This window comes from Puma concolor, chromosome C1 (genome assembly GCF_028749965.1).
Source record: "Puma concolor isolate L17-30 chromosome C1, mPumCon1.1.hap2, whole genome shotgun sequence".
Lineage (NCBI taxonomy): Eukaryota > Metazoa > Chordata > Mammalia > Carnivora > Felidae > Puma > Puma concolor.
The window spans coordinates 7,090,345-7,111,488 of NC_141674.1; the positions used below are offsets into that span (position 1 = coordinate 7,090,345).

A 21,144-nucleotide genomic window follows, 5' to 3' on the forward strand; every position below is an offset into this window, starting at 1 on the left:
GAATGAAGTAGGTTTGGAAAGAGGCCAGGTGTTTAGGAGAAATTCCTCTTAGTGGAGAGCATGATTAGGAAGGACTGTTGTGCTAATTGAATGACCTCGGGCAATTTCTTTGTCTCAGTTTTTGTCTCCGTCAAATGGACATAATAAAGTAACTACTGGAGAAGTAGGATTTTGTGACAAATGGTAATATACATAGTAAGCACTCAATAAATATTAACTATTGATATATTTGAGTGTGGGGCACCTGGGTGGCTCAGTCAGTAGAACATGGCGACTCTTGATCCTGGGGTTATAAGTTTGAGCCCTACATTGGGTAGGGAGATTACTTAAAAATAAAATCTTAAAAAAATATATATATATGGGTGAGGTCATAAATGGATTTCTAAATCTTCGAGCCAGTCTATATAGATGGTGTTTGTGGCTAATATTGTAGGTTAGCCTACATTCCCACCCCCCTTCTCTTTTGCCTTTCTCTACTGTCAAGACTGAAGAGATGTGAGATTCCTTAGACTCCCTTGCAATTAGAAGTGGCATGTGACATGGGGCACCCGGGTGGCTCAGCCCACCTCCGACTCTTGATTTTGGCTCAGGTCAAGATTTCATGGTTTGTGGGTTCGAGCCCCACATGGGCCTCTGTGCTGATAGCTCAGAACTTGCTTGGAATTCTCTTTCTCCCTCTTTCTCTGCCCCTCTCCCACTCATTCTGTCTCTCTCTCTCTCTCCCCCCACCCCACCTCAAAATAAATAAACATTAAAAAAAGAAAAGGAAAAGAAGTGGAATGTGACACAGATTTGGCCAAGGAGCGTGAACAAACCTGATGAAGGGATAATGGCAGGTGCACTTTCTTTGTCAGCTTGCATGCGGATGTCCTGGCTGGAAACCCAGCAGCCAACTCTTGACGGTAGGCTTAAGAGGCCAGGTGCCACTTCCCTGGCCTGGAGTTGCCAGGTCATCACCAGCAACTTGTCACCCCAGGTCGGCTTGATAAGGTAAAGAAGATACGCCTCTCTGTTTACGGAGACCGCTAGAGCTGGGTTTATTGACCTGCCGTTTGCAGCCCAAACACTAATTAATGCCATGAGTTTGAAGGAGATGCCCTTGGTCATTACCACGTAGCAGAGAAAGAAGTGTGGTTGGGAACACTGTCTGGGGCGCGCCTGGGTTTAGGGTTCAAGAGGAAGAGGAGCAGGAGCGGGGAGGCCCGGGGACGCAGGAGTGTCCGCGAGCACAGAAAAGCACGGCGCAACGGGCTGGGGACCAAGAGGTGAGTCCCCCGCTCCGCACGGCTCCTCCCACCCGCGCCGCTGTCCCCACCGCGGTCCCGCCCGGGCCCGCCCCCGCCCCCCCCCGGTCCCCCCCCCCCCCCCGCCCCGGCCCCGCAGATAGGCCGAGGCCCCGCCGCCCGCCGGCCACTGTCGCCCTGCCCCGCCATGCCCGCCGACCTCAGTGGCACCTGGAACCTGCTCAGCAGCGACAACTTCGACGGCTACATGCTGGCCTTAGGTAGGACGGGAGGGGCTGCCGTCCCGGCTTGAGGCTGAGGCGGCCCCGCCTGGCCTCGCCGTCCCCCGTCCCCCTGACCCCCGCCCTGCCGCCCCACCCTGTCCTCGGGCCTCCGTACCCCCACCCCGCCCCCGTCTCTCCGTCTCCCGATCCTCTGGTCCCCGTAGCCCCCCGTCCCCCTGCCCCCCTGTACCCCCGCTCCGCCCCCGTCTCTCCGTCTCTGGGTCCTCTGGTCCCCGTAGCCCCCATCCTCCATCCCCCGTCCCCCTGTCCCCCATCTTTTCGTCCTCTGTCCCCTGGTACCACGCCCCCCACCCCCTCTCCCGCCGCCCCCCTTGTATTCGCGTCTCCCCATCCCGTGTCACTACCTCGGACCATCCTTTGTCCCCACCCCCATCCCCTGGTCCTGACAACTCCCCATCTCCCCACCCCCGTCCCCCCCCCCCGCCCTTTCCATCATCCGTCCCCACGTCCCACTTCTGTCCCCCCTCGTCCCCTGGTCCTTCCTTCTCCCCGTCGCCCGTCCCTCCCCCCTATGCACCCGTCAGTCGCTACCGGCCCTGCGGTCAAGGCTCCTGCCCCACCGGGGGACACCTGGGTCGCCGGGCACCTCGCAAGGGGACTTGGGGGCACGATGGGGTCCTGCCGGTGAGGGGGCGCCCCGGCCCCTCTGCCGCGGGGCTCTGGGCAGCCGTCTCTGCGCTTCCTGGAGCCCGGTGGCTCTGCCAGGGAGGTCGCCACCCTCCGGGTGGGGGCAGCTCCAGGCGCGCTCAGGTGCAGGAGGTGCCCCCGTCTGGTGACTCTGGCGCCCTCTCGAGTTGGGGAATCGCCTTGGGAATCTTTAGTTTCCTGACTCCCTTCTCCCCGCCAGGGCTTGAGTGAGGACCAGAAACCCCCACCCGTTAGAAGCCACCCCTCTCGGCCCCTAGGACACAGTGCCAGCCCCGAGGACTATCGTGGGTGCCCGGAGGGGTCGCTTCTTTGCCCCCTGCCCGGCTTCCCAGCGCTTAAAGGACAGCCTGGTCTGCACGGAGGAAGGGGGACTCTGTGGCCACCAGGGGCGTGGCGGGGGTCTGACCCATGTCCTTGCTTCCCAGAGCCTTTGAAGAATGTTCCCCACCCTTGGTGGTTAGAAGGCCTCCCTTCCTTACCCAGTCCCAGTGTGTCCTGCCCTGAGTCTCATTCTTCAGATTTGGTGGGTGGAGCCCTGCGTGCCCAGCGCTTTCTCCTGAATGACACCAATCAGTGGCACTTTTGACAGACGGTCTCCAGCTGCTGGAAGTATGGGGACCTGGTGTTTCCTCTGGCTTCTTCTCATTATTTGACACTGGGTCTCCGTTTTTTCCATCTGTAAATTGAAAGAGAGGAGTCCAGTTTTGTTTTTTTTCCTTTAAAAAATGGTGGTAAAATATACAAAACATAAAATTGGGCATTTTAACCATTTAGAAATGTATGGTTCTGTGGCTCCAGTGTGTTTTTAAGATTTCTGTGCCTTCGGTGGGTTTCTCTCCTCCCTTCCCACCTTGAGTAGGGACGTCTGGAGCTTCTCAAGCTAAGTCTGATTCAGAAGGACACAAAATGCTGTCCTGAAGGGAAGAAGTCTTTTGTTCTCATCCCATTTTAGGTCCGTTGCCTGGGGCCCCTGTGAATTAGGCTAACAGAAGACAGATTAACAAGTGGAAGTTAGTTAACACCTGCCTGGTGAAGACACGATGCGGGCACTCAGTGCGGAGTGGCTGGAACTTGAGCCCATGTATAGAGCATCTTAGCCGGGCGAGAACTAACAAAATAAGGGCTAGTTGGGAAGGTTTTTTATTATGATTCTTCTGGTGCCCTCTCCAGGTTGGCTAGAGTCTAGAGTCGCCTCCCTGACTTGCGTCTGTCGGGAACAGTGAGGGACGGGGGGACAACTTTACAAAAGTAGGTCCTGCTTTGGGGCCAGTGGGGGAGGGGGAGGGCAGAGAGCTTTTCTTCTGTCAGCTTCTTCCCAGCCGTCTGCAGTTCAATATAATAATCAATGTGCCGAAGTGGTGTATTTGGGGGTGGTACGTTCTGCTTACTTCAACCCGAATCTCCTTGCCTTTCTGTTTCCAACTTCCAAGAAGGAATTAATGCTTATTCTTCCCAAAGGCGGTAGGTCCTGATGGTTTCCTTGTCTCTCTACCTGCCAAATTAGGGGAGGCATGTGACCATAAGCGCTTTCTTCCCTGATCTATCTGGCCGGTATCTGGTTTACTCGTGTGGAGGATGAAGTGTTAAATATCAGGTGATGGTTTTGAACTTTGCCTTGCTGTATACTTCGTTTCTGGCAATTTCCATGGCTTTTGGAGCAAACCTCTGAGACCAAACGGAATGGAGTCGGCCATCCATGCAAGTGTGGGAAGACATCTTGAGCTAATCCATCTGGTATCACAAAGCAGGCTTCTTTTTTTTCTTTTTTAAAGTTTATTTATTTATTTTGAGAGAGAGAGCAAGTGGGGAAGGGGCAGAGAGCAAGAGGAGAGTGAGAGAGAGGGAGAGAGAGAGAATCCCAAGCAGACTCCACACCACCAGGACAGAGCCTGATGTGGAGCTCAAACCCACGAACTGTGAGATCATGCCCTGGGCTGAAGTCAGACGCTTAACTGACAGAGCCACCCAGGTGCCCCACAAAGCAGCCTTTTCAATGTTGCTATTAGTGTTTTTCTTTTTTTTTTTTTTTCAACGTTTATTTATTTTTGGGACAGAGAGAGACAGAGCATGAACGGGGGAGGGGTAGAGAGAGAGGGAGACACAGAATCGGAAACAGGCTCCAGGCTCTGAGCCATCAGCCCAGAGCCTGACGCGGGGCTCGAACTCACGGACCTCGAGATCGTGACCTGGCTGAAGTCGGACGCTCAACCGACTGCGCCACCCAGGCGTCCCACTATTAGTGTTTTTCAAATGTGTGTTAGTCCATCGTTCACCTGTCCCCACACTGTCTTGCTTGTCTAACTTGTTTTTCCCATGATGTCAATACAGGCTTCACAATTATCTGCCACTGTATTAGATCCTAGAGGCTAACAGAGGCTGTTTATTTATTTCCGTGACTTACATTTATTTATCATCCAACTCACAAGCCATGGAGATTGAGTCAGCATCCTGCCTCACAACCCCTTTTCTTCCTTTGGGTTCAGGTTCCAGAAAGATGCTGGATCCAGACAACACACTTCACTCTTACGTGCAATATCTTTTCCACAAGAAATGTGAGTGTGCTAAGGATTTCTGGAATTGAGAGGCTACTTGATGTAACAGAGCAGCTAAGCGGAAACCCAGATAACCTTGCGGTTGATAGTTGGTAATAGAATCACAGTTACATAACCCCTGGGGCGCCTGGGTGGCTCAGTCGGTTAAGCATTAAGCATCTGACTTCAGCTCAGGTCATGATCTCACAGCCCAGCTGTGAGTTCCAGCTTCGAGTCAGGCTCTGTGCTGACAGCTTGGAGGCTGGAGCCTGCTTTGGATTCCGTGTCTCCCTCTCTCTCTGCCCCTCCCCTGCTCGTGCTCTCTCTCAAAAATAAATAAACATTTTTTAAAAAGTTACATAACCCCTGAGTTCCTTTACTTTCTTCATTTGTTAAGCGAGGTAGCTGGACCAGATCTGATATTCTAGGTATCTAAATTACAAACCAAGATATCTCTTAGCATTTTATACAGTAGCTGAAATCAGACTTAAAACTTATTGCCAGTTTCTAACGAGCTGAGAAGAAAATGATTTGGCCACATTGCTACTCGTATGTCAACACTCTCTTCTGCCTTCCGTGTGTAAAGAACATGGACTCCAGGGTCAACCCGTTTCCCCCCCGGGCAGATTAGGGGCTCAGGACCAGGTGGGTGTAGGGTTTTGTTTCTCTAGAACTAGCAGGATTTTTTTAGCCGGCAGATTCTGTGTCTCACCCTGGATCCCAGACCTACGGAATCAGAATCTGCATTTAACTGGATTCTCAGGTGATTCAGATGCAAATTAAAATTTAGGAAGTAGGGCTCTTTGATGCATCAAGTCGTCATTAGGACAACTGCAGAAGGTAGGTACGTGGGTAGGACAACTGTGCAGGTCCCCTTATATGAGGATTTTTTTTTTAATATATATATAAATACAGTACAGAATTGTTCATCTATTTTCTTTTCCTTATGATTTTCTTACTAACATCATCTTTTCTCTAGCTTACTTTATTGTAGGAATACAGCACATAATACATATAACATACAAAATGTGTATTAATTGTTTATGTTATTGGGAAGGCTTCCGGTCAACAGGAGACTATTGGTAGTGGAGGCTTGGGGAAGTCAAAAGTTAGATGAGGATTTTTCTTTTTTTTGTTTTTGTTTTTGTTTTTGTTTTTTTTTAATTTTTTTTTTTAACGTTAATTTATTTTTGAGACAGAGAGAGACAGAGCATGAACAGGGGAGGGGCAGAGAGAGAGGGGGAGACACAGAATCTGAAACGGGCTCCAGGCTCTGAGCTGTCAGCACAGAGCCCGACGCGGGGCTTGAACTCACAGACTGCGAGATCATGACCTGAGCCGAAGTCGGCCGCCCAACCGACTGAGCCACCCAGGCGCCCCTAGATGAGGATTTTTCAACTGAGCGCTCAGGTCCCGGGATAGAAACACCCCAACCCCTGGGCTGTTCAACTGTGCTGTAAAACCGATTGTCCCTATTTATGTATATTCTAACGCCAACCTATGCAGAAGTGTTCAGACCTTCCCTGAGGACTTTTGCCTCTGCTAATGGCAAGCTAATTTACTTATACTAACTCTCTCAAAGAAGACAGCTAAATTAAGCTAGACCAAATGTATATGTATATTTTAAAACTTCTTAGGGAACATCAGAGAGCTACCAGAATAATGACGAATTATCATGCTGAGGTCTAGGAAAGAAGAATCCGGAGAGGCGAGCCCAGCACTTAGGACGGTTCCTACCTCAGGCTGTTTGGGAGATTCAGCTGCAGTTTGAGGAGCTTCATGGGATCAGTGGGGGGGCAAGAGTGGGAGTCCTGAGTCGGTCAAGGTCAAGGGTGGACACTCTGTAAACACCCTCCTCTGGGTAGGATTCCGAACCTGAGGAGTAAGGGAGACCTGGAGGTAAATAGCTTTTGAATAGACTGTTGTTTCACTTTGAATCGTCTTGGTGGTCCAGAAAAATCTCAAGACCTGAACTTGAATTAAAGTGCTTTCAGATAGGGGCACCTGGGTGGCTCAGTTGATTTCGGCTCGGGTCAGGATCCCAGGGTCAGGGGATCGAGCCCCACGTTGGGCTCCATGCTGAGCGTGGAGCCTGCTTAAGATTCTCAATCTCTCTCTCTCTCTCTCTCTCTCTCTCTCCCCCCCTTCCTCCACCCCTCCCCCACTTGTGCTCTCTCTCTTAGAAAAAAAGTACTTCCAGGTAGCTAGTGGCCTTAAAAGCAATTTAAAAACAAAAAACCGGGGCGCCTGGGTGGCGCAGTCGGTTAAGCGTCCGACTTCAGCCAGGTCACGATCTCACGGTCCGGGAGTTCGAGCCCCGTGTCAGGCTCTGGGCTGATGGCTCAGAGCCTGGAGCCTGTTTCCGATTCTGTGTCTTCCTCTCTCTCTGCCCCTCCCCCGTTCATGCTCTGTCTCTCTCTGTCCCAAAAATAAATAAACGTTGAAAAAAAAAAAAAATATTATAAAAAAATAAATAAATAAAATAAAAAATAAAAACAAAAAACCCTCTTTGGAGGAAGAGAACATCGTGCAAGTTCTTGAATTGTTTGTACAGAAACAATGCCCAGTAAATAATCACAGTTAGACAACTACCTAAGGAGATAAAAACCCATGACAGGAAAACTCTGGGAGGTGTTGGATAATGTCTGTGTGTGGTGATCGAGGTGATGGGACCATGAATGTTTGCTTGAGTCCAAACACGTTAAATTGCACATATTAGATATGTACTGTTCTTTGTACATATCTTTATATGTATGTAAAGAACATATGTATGTGTTCTTTATACCTCAACAAAGCTGCCAAGAGATAAAAAGACCCCAATAGCAAGGATCAATAGAAACAACAAACAATAGAAATGGTGTCTCCAGATGCCAGGATTATCAGAAATAGACTATGAAGCAGTTACGCTGAGCTTAATTTTGGCAAGGACCCAGAATCCATATGAAGGTAACAGAACAGAGTTGAAAAAAGAAACAAATAGAAATTCTAGAGTTGAAAAATACCAAGTGAACTTAGAAATTTGGTTTGCAAACCCTGTTCTTCAAATTCCTTTCTATGTCCCATGTTTTCAGAGATCAGGATGTTCCTATCCTCCATTATAGAGAGGGCACCTCTCACGTGAGGGTCTTAGGACCGGCCTCAGGGAAAAATCAGAAAGTTCTTCTAGCACAAACCATTCCTCAAATTCGTTCAAGTTGAACTATTCAGTATGCCAAGCTACCATATTTTGGGGCAACGTGACCTGAACCCCATCAAGAACAGAGTTTCTGCTCGGGATAATGAAAAAGTTCTGGAATTGGATAATGGTGGTGGTTGTAAAACATTATGAATATATTTAACACCATGAAATTGTATGCCTAAAAATAGGTAAAATGATACATTTTATGTTATGTATATTTTATCACAACAGAAAAGCTGTACTGCAAGGAGACTTCAGTAGAAAACTCACAATAAGTCCTACATTACACTTTAAAAAAATTACAGGGGTGCCTGGGTGGCTTAGTGGGTTAAGCGTCCGACTTCAGCTCAGGTCATGATCTCACCGTTCGTGAGTTCAAGCTCTGCATCAGGCTCTCTGCTGACAGCTTGGAGCCTGGAGCCTGCTTCAGATTCTGTGTCTCCCTCTCCCTCTCTGCCCCTCCCCAGCTTGCACTCTGTCTCTCTCTGTCTCTCAAAAATAAATAAACATTAAAAATTATTTTTAAAAACTAAGGCTCATATTAAATTCAGTTGTTTGAATTGATTAATAAGTACATTTTGTGAATTAGCATTCTCTCCTAACATAGCCATGTCTTACGACTTTACAGAATGAACTAAAACATGTTTGTTAAAGACAGAGGTTTATAGTCAGGCAACTAAAGATAGCTCCTATAATAAAAACCAGAGGACCCTTATTACTTTTTTTCTTTTCTTTTTTTTTTTTGATGGGAGAAATATCCACCCAGGAAATCTGTCCCTTTTGACAAAAAACAGAGCTTGAGATCTCTGTCCTGGCTGAATAATGAACTTAACAAAGTGCTTAGTAAACTACACAATGTCTTAACATTTAGATTCTTTTAAAAAATAAGCACATAGCACACGGAAGGGATTTATGACAAAGAACTGGAATAATCAAGGTGCTTTTGGGTTCGAGAAGATTGTTTTTAATTTTCCTTTGATTGGAGCAGATTCTCTTCTTAAAGGGAAACTTTGATTATTCTGTTTTCACCTTCCTTGGTTATAAATTCCTAAGTACAGAGACTGCGCATTTAGAACTTTGATCTCTCTATCCCTACTCCCACCCCCAGTAAAGTGTATTTAAATATGTCATTTCCCTGGGTGCCTGGGTGGCTCAGTCGGTTGAGCATCCCTCGCTTGATTTCAGCTCAGGTCATGATCTCATGGTTGGTGGGATCGAGCTCTGCGTAGGTCCCTGCCCTGATAGGGCAGAGCCTGCTTGGGATTCTCTCTCTCTCTCTCTCTCTCTCTCCCTCTCTCTCTCTTTCTCTCTCTGCCCCTCCCCCCCCCCGCATGCGTGCACACACACACACACACACACTCTCTCTCTCTCTCTCTCTCTCTCAATAAACATTAAAAAAATAATTAATAAAAATAAGTATGTCTCTGGCCTAGAGAGAGGGCAGGGTGGTGCCACAGCTTTAAGAAAGTGTGTCCCTCAGGGCACCTGGGTGGCTCAGTCAGTTGCATGTCTGACTCGATTTCAGTTCAGGTCATGATCCTGGGGTCGTGGGATCTAGCCCTGTGTCAGGCTCCCTCCTGAGTGTGGAGCCTGGTTGGGATTCTCTGTCTCCCTCTGCCTCTCTCCCCTGCTTGAACTCTTTCTCTCTTAAAAAAAAAAAAGAAAAAAAAAGTGTCTCTTCTTAAAGCTACTGTTCAACAAGCTCCAGGAATCTTCTCCAGCATTTAAAAAAAAAATTTTTTTTAACATTTATTCATTTTTGAGAGTGAGAGAGACAGAGCATGAGCGTAGGAGGGGCAGAGAGAGAGGGAGACACAGAATCCGAAGCAGGCTCCAGGCTCTGAGCTGTCAGCCCAGAGCCCGACGCGGGGCTCGAACTCACGGACTGTGAGATCATGACCTGAGCCGAAGTCGGCCGCCCAACCAACTGAGCTACCCAGGTGCCCCAGAAAAATGTTTACTTATTTTTTGAGAGAGACAGAGAGTGTGTGAGAGGTGGAGTGGCAGAGAGAGAGACAGAGGATCCCAAGCAGGTCCATGCTGACAGCAGTGAGTCTGATGTGGGGCTCGAACTCTCGATCTGCAAGATTATGACCCGAGCGGAAGTCAGATGCTTAACTGACTGAGCCACCCAAGCGCCCCTAAAGATTTTATTTTTAAGTAATCTCTACACCCAACTTGGGGCTTACAGGTTTTAAAACCATAACTGATGTAAAGTAATAACCTAAAGTTTGTTTTTTATTTGGTTGGTTAAGTTGGTTTTGTTTGACTTACACAGTGGTGTTTAAGGAAAGTCAGCAATAACTTTTAAATTTGGCTTGGTCTTTTTAATAATGAGATAAATATTTAAGGGTTTAGCCTCAATACTTAAATGTAAAAAAAAGAAAAAAAAAGTCTTGGGCACCTGGCTGGCTCACTTGGTAGAGCAAACAACTCTTCATCTCAGGGTTGTGAGTTCGAGCCCCATGTTGATTGGACAGATTACTTAAAAATTAAAAAAAAAAAAAAAAAAGGTTTTCTCAAAATAAGGACATTTATCTTATATTTGGAGTTTAGAAATACTGCAGGGGCCCTGCTCATTGCTTGGCCGATTTTCCTGGACTGGAAATGATGTGTGAAGCCCCGAGTAGCAGTTCATGTCAGATAAAAATGAATCTGTTAGGCAAACAGATTAAAACAGGGGTTGGTGTCTTGCTGGCTTAGTCAGTGGAGCGTGAGACTCTTGATATCGGAGTGGTGAGTTCGAGCCCCACGTCGGGCTCTGTGCTGACAGCCCAGAGCCTGGAGCCTGCTTCGGATTCTGTGTCTCCCTCTCTCTCTTTGCCCCAACCCACTTGCATTCTGTCTCTGTCTCTCTCAAAAATAAATGAACATTAAAAAAAAAATTAAAAAAAAAACACTTAAAATTCCTAATGGAGCGCTTGGCTCATCACTTCGGTGTCCGACTCTTGATTTCAGCTCAGGTTACCATCTCACGCTTGTGACGTCTAGCCCCAAGTCGGGCTCTGCATTGGGCATGGAGCCTGCTTGAGATTCTCTTTCTCCTTCTCCCTCTGCCTCTCCCTCTCTCTCTCTCTGTTTCTGGGGTACCTGGGTGGCTCAGTGGTTAAGGGTCCGACTTTAGCTCAGGTCATGGCCTCGTGGTTCATGGGTTCAAGTGCTGCATCAGGGTCTGTGCTGACAGCATGGAGCCTGCTTGAGATATATTCTCTCTCTCTCTCTCTCTCTCTCTCTCTCTCTCTCTCCTCCCTCCGCTCTCGAAATAAATAAACTTTAAAATAAGTAAACATTAAAAAAATCTTTAAAACAAATAGGGGTCAACTTGGGGGGCACCTGACTGGTGCGGTCGATAGAGCCTGCAACTCTTGATCTCTGGGTTTTAAGTTTGAGCCCCATGTTGGATGTAGAGGTTACTGTAAAAATTTAAAAGATAGAACCAAACTACCTCCAATGAGGCACGTAACTCTCTTAAATGAAGATTCCTGGACATTTGTTTTACATAATAGGACAATCCTGACATGGGAGAACCATGTCCTAGGTCTCATAGAAATGGTAGGTGATGAGCCGGCATCCAGTGGTGGCTCTCTGCCAGGGAGACCATGTCACCTGCTCCTAACAGTCCAGTGGCACCCATCTGACTTCATTTTCTCTGAGTTAGAGCCCAGTGGTTCTTATGGTACCCCTACATTTCATCTCAAGATCCTCCCCCCTCCTGATTCTCCCTCATTATGCTCCAGCCACCCCAGGCTCCTGGTGGTTCCTGAACCCATCTGCACATCCTTGCGGGTGTCCCTGGGCTCCCTGGGACCTCTCCTGGCTGAAGTGTCACCTGGCTGTCCTAGTTAAAAAAAAAAAAAAATTAACATGTATTCACTTTTGAGAGACAGAGCATGAGTGGGGGAGGGGCAGAGAGAGAGGGAGACACAGAATCTGAAGCGGGCTCTGGGCTCCGAGCTGTCAGCACAGAGCCTGACACGGGGCTGGAAGCCACGGGACCATTGACGAGATCGTGACCTGAGCTGAAGTCAGAAGCTTAACCAACTGAGCCACCCAGGCGCCCCCTGGCTACTCTACTTAAAATAGCAACAGTTGCCGGGCTGGCTCAGTAGAACCTGTGACTCTTGGTCACAGGGTCATGAATTCGAGCCCCGTGTCAGACACAGGTTATTTAATAAATAAATAAATGAAATAACAACAGTTAGTTCTAGCTACATAATGTGCTCAAAGCTGCTAACAGGAAAACGGAGTTCGAGTCCACTGTCTATCAAAACCTGGATCTCCTCAGCATTCCGTGTTTCTGTGTGTGGCTCTGTTTTAAGGTTTATTAAAGATTTCCAAATGTACAATACTGTATGCATGAGTGCATGGCTTTTGACTTTTGTGTGTGTCGTTCAGACACTGTTCAAATGCTGTCTTAAAGTGTAAATACAGGGGTGCCTGGGTGGCTCATTCAGTTGAGCATCCACTTAGGGTCGGGTCATGATCTCATGGTTTGTGGGTTCAAGTCCCACCTCGGGCTTTGTGCTGACAGCTCAGAGCCTGGAGCCCGCTTCAGATTCTGTCTCTCTCTCTCTCTCTCTCTCTGCTCCTCCCCCACTTGTGTTCTCTCTCTCTCTCTCTCTCAAAAATGAATAAACTTAAAAAAAAAAAAGTGTAAATACAGGGGCGCGTGGGTGGCCCAGTCACTTAAGCATCTGATTCTTGGTTTCAGCTCAGATCACAATCTCAGAGTTTGTGAGTTCGAGCCCCGTGTCAGACTCCGTGCTGACTGCGTGGAGCCTGCTTAGGATTCTCTCTCTCCCTCTCCCTGCCCCTCCCCTGCTCATGCTCTCAAAATAAATAAATAAACTGCAATTTCAAAAAGTCTAAATACATAAAGCAGACAAAGGCAGAGTTGCTGTGTTTGAGTTTGGGCTGGGACCTGAGCCCTGTCCCCTTGGCTTCCGTGTCCTCTTGCCAGCCCCTGGGGGAGCTCCTGGAACGGCTTCTTCCGGGCCCAGCTTCAAATCCGTAACCCAAGGCATGGCCCACCAATGACTCTTCCCTGAAGGCTGGTCAAGCTTTTTTTTTTTTTTAATGTATTTTTGAGAGAGACAGAGAGGCAGACAGAGAATCCTAAGCAGGCCCCACACTGCCAGTGCAGAGGCTGACATGGGGCTTGAACTCACGAACAGAGGAGAGGCAGAGAGAGAGAGAGAGAGGGAGAGAGAATCCCAAGCAGACTCCACACTGTCAGCACAGAGCCCAATGCGGGGCTCTAGCCCAGGAACCAGGAGATCATGACCTGAGCCGGAACCAAGAATCCCATGCTCAACCAACGGAGCCACCCAGGTGCCCCTTGGTCAAGCTTTTTAATCAAGCCTCGAGATGGAGCTTCGCCAGGGTAACTCCCTACAGATCCAATTTTGACAACAAGCGGCATTGAAACCGTAAAAGAAACATTAGCTATGAAATACAGTGGTTTGGAGGGCAGCTGCCAAACCCTTCGCTTTTGCGTCTCGAGTGAATGTTGAGATTTTTTTTCTTTTTTAAAAATTATTTTTAAGGTATTGACTTTGCCACTCGTAAGATCGCCAAGTTGCTGAAGCCACAGAAAGTGATTGAGCAAAATGGGAATTCTTTTACCATCCACACATACAGCAGCCTGAGGAACTACCTTGTTACGTTTACAGTTGGAGAAGAATTCGAGGAAGAGAATAAAGGCCTGGATAACAGAAAATGCAAGGTAAAAGAAGTCAAGTGATAACCTAGGCCCTTGATTTGGCGAGATTAACTCCGCGTCCTGCTTAGGACCACTTTGAGGACACTGCCAGAGCAAGCCAGCATTTTCTCCCCTCTCTCACGCAGAGCCTGGTCACCTGGGACAGTGACAAACTCACCTGCGTCCAGAAGGGGGAAAAGAAGAACAGAGGCTGGACCCATTGGATCGAAGGGGACAAACTCCACCTGGTGATTGCCACCTTTCATTCTTATGATACAATATTAAAGCACGACAGCAACCCCACCATTCTAATCCACCATTTGGGTTTTTTTTTTTTTTTTTTTGAATGTTTGTTTATTTTGGTGGGGGAGGGGCACAGAGAGGGAGAGTGAGAGAATCCCGAGCAGGTTCTATGCTCATCGCAGAGCCCGATGCGGGGCTTGATCCCACAACCCTGGGATCATGACCTGAGCATATATACATACATATACATATATACATATACAATAAGGGAGTTACTGGCTGCTTGCTTAATATTCCATCAGGTCGGTGAATTATCATTTTTGAAAAACATTTCCTTAATTTCAGTGTCCAGGGTATTGTTTCAGGTTGTTTTCTGCTACTGCTTTTTTTTTTTTTTAAGTTTATTTTTATTTAGAGAGAGATAGAGAACAAGCGGGAGAGGGGCAGAGAGAGGGAGGGAGACAGAATCCCAAGCAGGTTCCCCACCGTCAGCTCAGAGCCTGATGCGAGGCTCAAACTCACAAACTGTGAGATCACGACCTGAGCCAAAGTCAAGAGTCGGATGCTGAATGGACTGGGCCGCCCAGGCGCCCCTGCTATTGCTTAAATTCATGTAAATAGAGCTTTTTTGCATCCATGGGTTTATTTCCTTCGGAAGAATTCACAGAGAGGATCCTGGTCAGAGGCACACACATCGTTGCCTCTTGCTACCCCATTGCCTTACTTCCAGAAGAGTGTGTCAATCACCAATGCCCCCAGCACTCCATGAACGGGCAAGTTCTAGCTCAAGCTATTCAATAATTTCTAAATATAATTTAGAAGGCATAAAATTGTACATCAAGGATTGATCATGGCTTTGTAAATGAGAATTGCTTCCTGCTATGTATATTATAATCGCTGACATTTCTTGAGTCGACTTTGTGCTCAACTACTGTGCTAAATCCTTGCATGTCTTATCTCACTTGGTCTTTAAGACAGTCCTGTGAAAGGGACTCTATTTTTCCCATTTACAAATGAAGAGATTCAGATTTAGAAACTCTCCATGGCTGGTGAGTAGCGAGTCAAATCCAGGGCTGACAAAAATGTATGCTTTCAACTCTATGCCTTTTTGCCTTAATGTATGTGAGATCTTGGACAGAACCGTGGAAACAAAATTAGAGCACTTATGTTAAAGTTAGGTGTGTCTTTGAAGGTCTGGATAGTCTTTGATCGCACAGACACTGAAGATATTTTGATTCTTGGGGCACCTGGCTGGCTAAGTAGGTAGGAGCAGGTGACTCTTGATCTCGGGGTTGTGAGTTCATGCACCACATTGGGTGTGGAGATTACTTAAAAAAAAAAAAAAGATATTTTGATTCTAGATTGACAAATCTGGCATTCTTCTGACGATAAAATCAAAATTAAGACACTTGCCATCACAAAAATGTAATATGGAACTACAAAGAAAGACAAATATGTTTGAGGATATAGGTTAGTTGACTGTAAGAGGTAATGTGCAAATTGCATGCATCCGTCCTTGACATAACTCTGCCCAAGCAGAGGAGAGAAGGGTCCTTGCTCTAAGGACACTCAGAGGACAATTCTTACATGCTGTGATAGAACACAGAATCAATATTTGGTCTTGGTGTCTGGTTCCTAAAACCCTTGGGATCTCCAGAGTAATGAGTGTCCTCTGTAGGCTAATGAGATGACTGGGGGCCGGGGTCTCCCAGATGGCCGAAGATTTATCAGTCATGCCTACGTAAGGAAACCCCCACAAACACCCCTAAATGAGAAAGGTTGGAGAGCTTCCTAGTTGGTGAAAACATCGACGCACTGGGAGAGTGGGCCCCCTGAAGGGCCCGTGGAAGTTCCGCACACACACCCCCCATCCTGTGTCCTATGCACCTCTCTACTTGGCTGTTCTTGAGTTGTATCCTTTATAATAAAGCTCTCCATAGAGAGAGATAGAGAACAAGCGGGAGAGGGGCAGAGAGAGAGGGAGACAGAATCCCAAGCCATTTCTGTGAACCGTTCTAGCAAATTCCTGACCCTGAGGAATGGGGTGTGGGAATCCCCATTTAACAGCTGCTCAGTCAGAGGTTTGGGTGGCTGGGGACTGGGTGTTTGATGTCTAAAGTTGGGGCAGTTTTGGGAGGCCGAGCCCTTAACCTGTGGGGTCTGCACTAGCTCTGGGTCGTCGGTGTCAGAATTGAGTTGAATTGTTGGACACCCAGTTGGTGTCACCGAGCTGGAGGAGCAGGGTCGGAAGAGACACCCCAGCCCTGCTGTCAGAAGTGCTGTGAGTAATAATAATCAATAGCCCACATGCCAACTCATCTTTCTTCTCCCCTTCCCCTTTCCCTAGGAAATGTTCTGTGAAGGCCAAGTGTGCAAACAGACTTTCCAGAGAGCCTGAGCTGTCTCCGTCCCCAGAGCCCACGTGTGACAGCAGCCTTAATGGTGACTCCTCTTCCCAAATGAACAGATGTTACTCTGTCCGGGTTTGGCGACGGGAACTTGTGGTCAGGGAGACGCCTCACCACCTGTCCCCGAAGCCATTTACTCAGATTGTGGGAAAACTGCTCAGTTTCAATAAACCTGTCCAACGACTCTGACTTTTTCCTTCTAGATGTAGCGTGTGCCATTATTTTAAGAAGTATTTGAAAACCTTCCAGGCGCACCACGGACACACCAATGAACAGGATGTAATTCCGTCTCCAAGGGCTCATGGGGAAAATGGACAAGCGAGCCGTCTGAATAGCGGTGATCAGCACAGGCTGCCCTGAGAGCCCGGGAGGGGATGGGCCAGTGGTGGCAAGGGGCAGGGGTGGCGGAGGGGCGGAGACCGGAAGCGCAGGTAAGCAGGAAGCATCGGGAAGCCTTCTAGGTGAAAGGCTGGGGTGAGGGGAGGGATGTTTGAAGACCCGAAACATTGCTTCCCCTGCAGCGTGGGGGTATGTGGGCTGAGTGCGAGAGATGCCACAGGAGCCTGGGAGGCAGGCAGCGGCCCTATCGTGACGACTCTCGAATGTCGGGTTACAGAGGGAAGATGTGTCCCCCAAAGCGACAGGGTGGCGGTTGCTGGCACTAAGCAGAAGATCTGCGCGGCCAGGCTGGCTCACAGAAGGAACTCTGACTACAGTTGGAAGAAGGGGCTGTGGGCGGGGCTTGCAATTTGGGAGGCAGTGCTAGAAAGTGCTGCCGGCAATCCGGGTGTGAGATGGTGAAGGTCAGGAACACCTGGGGCCCAAGTCTCAAATACAGTGAATGGACTGGGGGCTGGAGAGAAACAGCTAATTATTTACGACACCGAATCCATAGTCCAAAGTGGTGGATGACCTGTAGGGATGACGGAGGAGGAGGAAGATGGCCTGTTTGGGGTTCAGGAAGCTGTAGGAAGGAAGGTCAAGGCCAACTGGAAAGAAGGCAACACAGGGGCGCCAACACAGGATGGCTCAGTCGGTTAAGCCTCTGGCTCTTGGTTTCAGCTCAGGTCTCATGGTTCGTGGGATTGAGCCCCACCTCAGGCCCTGTGCTTGTTAGTGCGGGGCTTGCTGGGGATTCTCTCTCCTCTCTCTCTCTGCCCATTCCTCCCTCCCCTTTCTCAAAGTAAATTAATAAGCATTAAAAAAAGAAAGAAGGTAACACAATCAGAAGAATGAGGTCTGGATTTTGAAGTGCTGTGCCCAGTACAAGCCAGGCTGTCAGGAGATGATGTCAAGCATATAAACTATACATATGGATGAGACTGTGCTGGACATTGGGTGCGTGTGTGTGTGTGTGTGTGTGTGCGTTTTAAGATTTTATTTATAAGTAATCCCTACACCCAACATGGGGCTTGAACTCACAACCCTGAGATCAAGAGTCGCACGCTCCCCCGACTGAGCCAGCCAGGCGACCCGGGGACACTGAGTTTAAAGTGAGAGAGGGGTGCCCGGGTGGCTCAGTCGGTTGGTCGTCTGCTTCTTGGTTTTAGCTCAGGTCGTGATCTCGTGGCTCGTGGGTTCAGGCCCTTCATCAGGCCCCGTGAAAGCAGCGTGGTTCCTACTTGGGGTTTCTCTGCTCCTCTCTCTGTGCCCCTCCCCTGCTTGAGCTCTCAAGATAAATACATTTTATAAATTTTTTTTTTCAATGTTTATTTTATTTTTGGGACAGAGAGAGACAGAGCATGAACGGGGGAGGGGCAGAGAGAGAGGGAGATACAGAATCGGAAACAGGCTCCAGGCTCTGAGCCATCAGCCCAGAGCCCGACGCGGGGCCCGAACTCACGGACCGCGAGATCGTGACCTGGCTGAAGTCGGACGCCCAACCGACTGCGCCACCCAGGCGCCCCGATAAATACATTTTAAAAAAAGAGCTAAAGTGAGAGAGAAGCCTGAGATACAAAAGCTGCGAGAAGGGGGGACAGAGGGGCGGCACCAGGGAAGCGAGGGCGGGGAACGTTTCAGGGCAGACGCAGTGAAGGGCCCCGGATGAGATGGCCTAGGCGGCCAGAAGGCAAGCAGCAGTGGGACCGGCGCTGGGCCAGCACACCAGGAGCGTGGGACCAGAGGAGGTGAGTGAGTATAGACAGTGTTTGGCCGACGAGTGGAAGGAACATGGGGGTAGTTTCAGGGAGTCTTGCAAGGGAGTAACTAGTCCCTGGATCACCAAGTCTATGCAGGAGAAGGAAAGTCAGCAGAGGACTAATGTCCACTGAGCGCCTACGATGCGCTAGGCTCTAAGCTGGGCTTTAGGGCTCCGAGAACAGCTGAGTAAAGGTCTATGCCTGGAAGGAGCTGGCAGTGTGCAGGTAATGACAGACTTCAGTGAGACATTAAAGTCCGGGTATCAGATGTCACTCTTGCTCCAACTAACAGAAACCAGCTTGTTAGTTTGACCCTTAGACACGATGACATCAGGGGCCCCTGGCTGGCTCAGGCAGTTAAGCGTCTGACTTTGGCTCGGGTCATGATCTTGCAGTCCGTGAGTTTGAGCCCCGCATCAGGCTCTGTGCTGCCAGCTCAGAGCCTGGAGCCTGCTTCAGATTCTGTGTCTTCCTCTCTCTCTGCTCCCCCTCTGCTTGTGCTCTCTCTCAAAAATAAATGAACATTAAAAAAGGAAAGAAAGAAAAGGAAGGAAGGAAGGAAGGAAGGAAGGAAGGAAGGAAGGAAGGGTGACTTCAGAGCCAGAAAAAGTTAGAAGATTGTCAGTCCAATGAGCTATTGTGACCCCACCAAACAGAAAGACTATGAAATTGTTTCAGGGTAGAATCAGGTAGTAAGTGGATTAGCTGACGTTGTAGATCGACATCAGATTTGAGAATTGCGTGATGAGTAATCTGAATGGGGGGGCGTGGGCTGTGAGGGCTCCCCTTTGTGGAAATCTCCTGCTCCCTAACATAACGGCTCTGCCTGGAGGCCACGAGAGACGGTCGGCTCTTGTGGGAGGCAGAATTTTATCAACATTTGTGAATTTATCCAAATACGAACAAATGTGCAAATGCCCGGAATTTGGCAGGGAACAAAATGAAAAGTTTCTCCGCTCCTGGACCTTCCATTCCCATGGGAGGAGGAGATTATAAACATAAGTTAAAAATAGAGTGCATCACATAGTGGTAAGAGCTACAGAAAAATAATACCTCAGGATGTTGGTGGTGACCTTCAAGTAAGATGGTTAAGAAGGACTCAGAGGGGCGCCTGGCGGGCTCAGTCAGTTAAGCGTCCGGCTCTTGATTTCAGCTTGGGTCATGATACCAGGGCTCTGTGCTGAGCATGGAGCCTGCTTGAGATTCATATTCTCTCTCTCTCTCTCTCTCTGTCTCTCTCTCTCTCCCCCCCATCCCTCTCCCCTGTTTGCACATGCTCTCTCCCTCTCTCTCTCTCTAAAAAAAAAAAAAAAAGGACTCACAAAAGTGAGTCTCAAGGTGAGGAACAAGCTGTGTGGTTAGCAGGGGTGGGGGGTACAGAATCAGTGCAAAGGCCCTGGGGTGAGGATGTGTGATGTGCTAGAGATGCAGCCGGGAGGCTGAGGGTGCAAGGCTGGGAGTACACAGAGACGAGGTCGCCTCTGGGAGAACTCTCGGGAGTCTCATCTGCTAAGATTTGCTGCTTTGCGGCCCCTGGAAGCACCAACTTCAGTTCAGGACACAGAAGCAGTGACTTTACATCTCTTTTAGCAAAGCTGTGCCCCCCTTTACCTCTGCCTGCAGGCTAACCAGCTCCACTCTGGCTGGCCCTCACCCCTCCTTCTGGCACAGGACTCGACCCAAAGCAGCAGCGAATAACCTGCGGCGGTTCTCTGCCTTTCTTGTGCAAACTCTAGTTCAGATGAAGCAAATAGTGAAGGAGGCGAAGTTCTTATTTATAGGATGGCAACTGATAGATGGGAAAAGAATAGCAGATTCAGAAGATCACCATTTTTCACCCTTCGAGGAAAGGATGGCCCCGAGCAATAATCATCATCAGTGGTTGAGAACGTGATTCTACGTAGCCTTAAGAGAGTCTTTGAAATGAACGGGTCAGGCTGACACCCCCACAGGAACCCACTGATTAATCTTATCACTCAAGGTGGGGCCGGGTACTGTGTGTGTATGACATGATGCATTAAGAGATGGCATAGGAGTACCTGGGAATCCTTTCTCTTCTCCTTTCTTTCTTTTTTTTTTTTTTAATTTTAATGTTTATTTTTGAGAGAGAGAGAGAGACTGAGCCTGAGCTGGGGAGAGGCAGAGAGAGGGAGACACAGAATCTGAAGCAGGCTCCAGGCTCCGGGCCGTCGGCACAGAGCCCTACGTGGGGCTCGAACCTTGAACCGCGAACCATGAGATCATGGCCTGAGCGGAGGTCGGACGCTTAACTGACTGAGCCACCCAGGCGCCCCTCTGTGAATCCTTTTTCAAAAAAGGAACTAAATCAGCCTGTAAATCTAACTACTGGTTCATAAGGAATGTGGGGAATTCAATTCTAGAAGACAAATAAGTGATTATGTCACCCGATAACACAGCATGATAAAAATAGGGGTAAGGAGGCTTGTTCTAAATTAAGAGAGGTAACAAAGTAGGAGTCTCATCAATCAAATGCAATATGCTTATGCATATCCTGATTAAAATAAAACAAACCTAAAAAGACTTTAGGGACTCCTGGCTGGCTCAATTAGAAGAGCATGCGACTCTGGATCTCTGGGTTGTGAGTTCGAGCCCCACGTTGGGTGAGGAGGTTACTTAAGAATATATAAATAAATAAAAACACAAAGATGTGATATATTTCTTTAAAAGAAAAAAAACACATATCTGGAGCGCCGAGTGGCTAAGTCGGTTAAGTGTCCGACTTCGGCTCAGGTCATGATCTCACAG

General features: G+C 48.4%; 1 protein-coding gene across 1 annotated transcript; it reads left to right on the top strand.

The window, feature by feature from the left end:
• The first annotated feature begins 1,377 nt into the window (after positions 1–1,377).
• On the top strand, positions 1,378–16,439 carry RBP7 (retinol binding protein 7). Its single transcript, XM_086715624.1, has 4 exons — positions 1,378–1,504; positions 13,432–13,610; positions 13,733–13,834; positions 16,177–16,439. The coding sequence occupies exons 1-4, from the start codon at positions 1,432–1,434 to the stop codon at positions 16,225–16,227; spliced, it is 405 nt and encodes a 134-aa protein (XP_086571750.1). The 5' UTR covers positions 1,378–1,431; the 3' UTR covers positions 16,228–16,439.
• Positions 16,440–21,144: the final 4,705 nt, after the last annotated feature.